This window comes from Sebastes fasciatus, chromosome 23 (genome assembly GCF_043250625.1).
Source record: "Sebastes fasciatus isolate fSebFas1 chromosome 23, fSebFas1.pri, whole genome shotgun sequence".
Taxonomy (NCBI): domain Eukaryota; kingdom Metazoa; phylum Chordata; class Actinopteri; order Perciformes; family Sebastidae; genus Sebastes; species Sebastes fasciatus.
In genome coordinates this window covers 9,698,323-9,704,322 of record NC_133817.1, presented here as the reverse complement: position 1 = coordinate 9,704,322, position 6,000 = coordinate 9,698,323, and the positions used below count along the sequence as shown (strand labels likewise).

General features: G+C 34.9%; 1 protein-coding gene across 6 annotated transcripts in view; it reads left to right on the top strand.

Moving 5' to 3' along the window:
- Positions 1-3,098: 3,098 nt before the first annotated feature.
- Positions 3,099-6,000, top strand: part of dgki (diacylglycerol kinase, iota) — a 75,407-nt gene continuing 72,505 nt past the window's right edge. For 3 of the 6 annotated variants that reach the window (XM_074624881.1, XM_074624878.1, XM_074624883.1), the window contains exon 1: positions 3,099-3,598. In XM_074624881.1, coding sequence (XP_074480982.1) covers positions 3,366-3,598 — 233 coding nt within the window. In that variant the 5' untranslated portion in view covers positions 3,099-3,365. The remainder of the gene's footprint in view (positions 3,599-6,000) is intronic. The other 3 variants (XM_074624882.1, XM_074624879.1, XM_074624880.1) reach the window with 3 other exon arrangements.

Sequence of the window (6,000 nt, the reverse complement as noted above, 5' to 3'; positions counted from 1 at the left end):
GGTCACAATTATGAGCTATTAAGTTAAAATTATGAGATGCTAAGATAAAAAAAATGACTTATTAAGACAGAATTATGAGATACTAATCAAAATGAAAAACCACTAAGTCAAAATGTTGGCTTATTAAGTCAAAACGTATGATACTAAGTCAAAATCATGTGATCGGAAGACAAAATGTTGACCTATTTAAGTCAAAATTATCAGATACTACGTCAAAATGTTGACTAATTAAGTGAAAATAATATGATTGTAAGTTAAAATGTTGACTTATTAAGTCAAAATTATGATACTAAGTCAAAATTATGAGATACTAAATCAAAAATGTTGACGTTTTAAGTCAAAGTCATGAGATACTAAGTCAAAATGTTGACTTATTGAGTCAAAATTATGATACTAAGTCAAAATGTTGACTTATTAAGTCAAAATTATGATACTAAGTCAAAATTATGAGATACTAAATCAAAAATGTTGACGTTTTAAGTCAAAGTCATGAGATACTAAGTCAAAATGTTGACTTATTAAGTCAAAATTATGATACTAAGTCAAAATGTTGACTTATTAAGTCAAAATTATGAGATACTGTTTACTTATTAAGTAAAGAATATGATACTAAGTCAAAATTATGAGATACTAAGTCAAAATATTGACTTATTAAGTCAAAATTATGAGATACTAAGTCAAAATTAAATGATACTAAGTCAAAATGTTGATTTATTAAGTCAAAATTATGAGATACTAAGTCAAAATTAAATGATACTAAGTCAAAATGTGGACTTACTGTAAGTCAAAATGATATCGTGACAATTATGAGTACTAGAATGACTGCACTGTAGTTTCATGTGTGTTTCGTTTAATTATTCATGGTTAATAATTGCAGAGACTGCAGACAGATGCTCCCCCTGCAGAAACACAGTAAACAAAGGTCAAACAGTTCAGCTGAGGTCAGTGATGATGACTGTATGTAAACCTGATGGCTCAGCTGTAATGAAGCGGAACAGGAAGCAGAACAGATGTGGCCTGATGTTTGACAGAAGAGAAGAAGACCTATACTGCAGCAAACGATGAGTTAACATAATGAAATGTGAGAATATTATCTTCATGACAGATCTGACACACAGATCTGACACACACACACACAAACACACACACACACACACAGCATGTGGACTGTGTGTGTGTGCGTGTGTGTGTGATTAGTTTGTGAGAGACATACTGTTTACTTATTAAGTAAAAAATATGATACTAAGTCAAAATGATGAGATACTAAGTCAAAATGTTGACTTATTAATTCAAAATTATGAGATACTGTTTACTTATTAAGTAAAAAATATGATACTAAGTCAAAATTATGAGATACTAAGTCAAAATATTGACTTATTAAGTCAAAATTATGAGATACTAAGCTAAAATGACAGATGTGTCCTGATGTTTTGACAGAGAGAAAGACCTATACTGCAGCAAACGATGAGTTAACATAATGAAATGTGAGAATATTATCATCATGACAGATCTGACACACACACACACACACACACACACACACAGCATATGGACTGTGTGTGCGTGTGTGTGCGTGTGTGTGTGTGCACGCTCACCCTCTGCCCTACTTTCTGACTGATGATGCTGCAGAAAGGAGGAGGAGGAAAGGGAATATCCCACAATGCCCTGCTGCCAGATGGATGGAGGACAGGCAGACACAGACAGGATAAGCTCATAGATGGATGATGGATGCTGCAGTCAGTTGTAGTCCGCACACACTGAACGTGTTAATTGTCGCCGCCCTCACAGCAGCTTGCGCTTTCGCAGTTTTTAAAATCATGTCATGTTACACATATAATCAAATATCTGACTTCCGGTCAGGTATTCGAAAATAAAAGCCTTTTTAAGAGAAGATAACACACCAAACTTACACACTTACACACCAAAAACTGACAATAACCTGATATTTTCGTGTGGAATTTCATTTCATTCTCACTGTGCAATATAATTTTCCACTTGTGCAATTTTGTTAATAGTCTGTTTATTGTCAATACTGTATATACTGCTCCTACTTTTTATACTTCCTTCTATTTAAATGGTTCATAATTTGTTTCACTTTGTTTAACTCTTTTTTCTTTGCTGTGTTAGCTGATGCATCATGGTTTTTGCACTATCCCCTTTGCTGCTGTACACTGCAAATTTCCCCACTGCGGGACTAATAAAGGAATATATTATCTTATCTTATCTTATATATATATATATATATGTTTTGCCTCTATAGTATGCACTATCTGCCTTTAAACATACACTATCTGCCTTTAAACATGCACTATCTGCCTTTAAACATACACTATCTGCCTTTAAACATGCACTATCTACCTTTAAACGCATTATCTGCCTTTAAACATGCACTATCTACCTTTAAACATGCACTATCTACCTTTATACATGCACTATCTGCCTTTATACATGCACTATCTGCCTTTAAACATGCCCTATCTACCTTTATACATGCACTATCTGCCTTTAAACATGCACTATCTACCTTTAATCATGCACTATCTACCTTTATACATGCACTATCTGCCTTTAAACATGCACTATCTACCTTTATACATGCACTATCTGCCTTTATACATGCACTATCTGCCTTTAAACATGCACTATCTACCTTTATACATGAACTATCTGCCTTTAAACATGCACTATCTGCAACCATCTTGGACTCTAACCACTGGCGCACTTTACACTATACATCCTATATACCACTTTATAGACTGCACATATGCACATATTACATTTATTTATTGCACATACTAGATTTATTTATTGACAGACACTATGTTCACCCATTCACTCTGTATCTTTTATATCTCTATTATTGTTTTAATAACTTTTGTATACCATTAACTCTCCTGTGTTTCACTCTGTTTGCTGATGTTGCTGCTTTGACACCTGAATTTCCCTCCGGGGATTAATAAAGGTTCACCTTATCTTATCTTATCTTATACATTATTTTTGCTCTGCCAGTTCTCAAATAGTCTTCTAAGCTTTTATTTTGAAGGTTGACGTTCACACTTCCTGTGTGACGTCGCTAGCTTGACGTAGCCTCGCTTCCAGTTGGTTTGGTTTGGGAGCTCGTGAGTGCAGTTCGATCTGTTGTCCAGGCGGCTGCGCGTGCTGCCGAAGCCTGGCTGCAGTATATAAAGACAGCCAACGGTTCAGACAATCACAGCGGTCAAACCGCTCAGAGACATTAACGGTTGTCGCATTTTCTCCCCAAAAAAACGTTAAGTTAAATCAACCGCCACCGTTTCTTCTCCTTCAACCGGCACCTGTGTGTCCCCGCAGAGAGGGGGGTCCAGAGCGAGCAAGGACCGACCGGCATGGACCCCCAAGCGAAGGAGCGAACCGGCCCGTCGGCGGCGGCTGTTGGGGGCTTCAGCGGGCGGTTGGCATCTCTGGGAGCCGACGGGGGCGACTCTGAGTCCGGAGCCGGCTCGGAGGAGGCTGGCCTGGGCTGCTGTAGTGACACCTTCAGCAGCTTACCAGACATAGAGCAGGAGACGCTGGAGGACAAACTCAGAGGACTGGCGTTCAGAAAACAGACCTCGTATCGGTGAGTATAGAGGGAGGATGGATGGATGGATGCTGGGACAGGATGCTGGAGGAGATATACAGGCTATAATGCGATGTGAGGATGACATGAGAGCTAGCTGGAGCTTGTAAACACAAACACAGAGCACAAAGAGAGGGGGGGGATTATGTTAATATGTTAATGTTGACGTTTTGAGTCAAAATCATGAGATACTAAGTCAAAATGTTGATTTATTAAGTCAAAATCATGAGATACTGTTTATTTATTAAGTAAAGAATATGATACTAAGTCAAAATTATGAGATACTATGTCAAAATATTGACTTATTAATTAAAAATGATGAGAAATCGTTTTTTTATTAAGTAAAAAATATGATACTTAGTCAAAATTATGAGAAACTAAATCAAAATCATGAAATACTAAGTCAAAATGTTGACTTATTAAGTCAAAATTATAAGATACTGTTTACTTATTAAGTAAACAATATGATACTAAGTCAAAATTATGAGATACTAAGTCAAAATATTGACTTATCAAGTCAAAATTATGAGATACTAAGTCAAAATTATGAGATACTAAGTGAAAATGTTGACTTATTAAGTCAAAATCATGAGATGCTAAGTCAAAATGTTGATTTATTAAGTCAAAATTATGATACTAAGTCAAAATGTTGACTTGTTTAGTCAAAATTATGAGATACTGTTTACTTATTAAGTAAAAAATATGATACTAAGTCAAAATTATGAGATACTAAGTCAAAATGTTGACTTATTAAGTCAAAATTATGAGATACTAAGTCAAAATGTTGACTTATTAAGTCAAAATTATGATACTAAGTCAAAATGTTGACTTATTAAGTCAAAATTATGAGATAGTGTTTACTTATTAAGTAAAAAATATGATACCAAGTAAAATTATGAGATACTAAGTCAAAATTATGAGATACTAAGTCAAAATATTGACTTATTAAGTAAAAATGTTGATTTATTAAGTCAAAATTATGAGATACTCAGTCAAAATGTTAACTTAAACCATAAAGCGATGGATCAAAACAGTTTTACACATGCAACAATGCCTGTTTGTGGTGTGTGTGTGTGTGTGTGTGTAGCCCTGTTGTGTGTTGCATGTGAAGAGGGGGGGATGGGGAGGAGAAACACTATTGATTTTTGGGCAATATGTGTGTATGTGTGTGTGTGTGTGAATGCCAGCAGCAGCCTGACACCCTGGTGCGACTGGCAGCTGCTGTTGATAGTGAAAACTGGCCAGAGACCAAACACTCACTCCTCACATACACACACAGACACACAGCAGTTTTGGTTGTCAAATGTCACCATCAGGAATGTGTGGCATCTATTTGTCTGTCAATTTAGTCTTTGTTTGTGGTCTCTGGTCAACCAAAATGATCTGCATTTGGAGGTCAAATCAATAACTTTAACTTGTCTGTGTCTGATTGGTTTATTTGGGGGGATTATGGCAGAGTAAAGCAACAGTTTGTGTTTGTAAAATCGCCAAAATCCAAGTTGAATATTTGTTCATTTTTGATTCATCTTAAGAGTAATACAAGCGATAAGGTCATATATCTGCCTGGTTGTTAGGGGTTTAAGAAACTATCGGTATACTTGAGTATCATGATATTATGTTTTGTGGTCGATTCTAGACAATATTGATTTTTAATTAATAGTTTACATGCAAATGTTCGTTGCATATATTGTCTCAGATTGCACAAAAAGTAGTGTTATGATGTTGGATGTTACAGGGACTGTGATTAATGCAAATATAGATGTGTTTTTTATACTATGACAGTTTCCCTAAAATTAGATTTTTTTTAAAATTGCAATATATCGCCTTGCTTACAGTATCTCAATTTATCGCAATATATTGAATCGTAAATCCTGTATCATGATACGTATCGTATCGCCAGATTCGACTGGTTGTATTTCAGATTTTTTGTTTTCACTCTCCATCTTTTATCCATTTACCTTAATCAGGGATGCATCGATATCGATACCGGATCGAATATCGGGCGGATATTGACTCAAATAGCTGGATTGGATATAGTTGAAAATGATGCCGATCTATTCAATTCAATTTTCTATTTATTTACTATATACATTATATACTGGAATTTTAATTCCAGTTTAAGTTTTATCCAATTTGTTTCTGTATTAAAAAGGTTTACACCTGAATTTTAATTCCTGTTAATCTTGGAGATTTTTTACCAAGTTGCAATTTATTATTTTAATAATAAACACTTAAATAAATGTATATCTATATATTATTTGTCACATTTTGTTTTACAAAGTTATGAAGTAATATTTAAATTGAGGCTGATGTTACCTTGCATATAAAAGAAGGATCCTAGTCAGATACCCAAAGCCCAGGTATCACTATGAGTATCGGGACTGAAAAAGTCGGATCGTGCA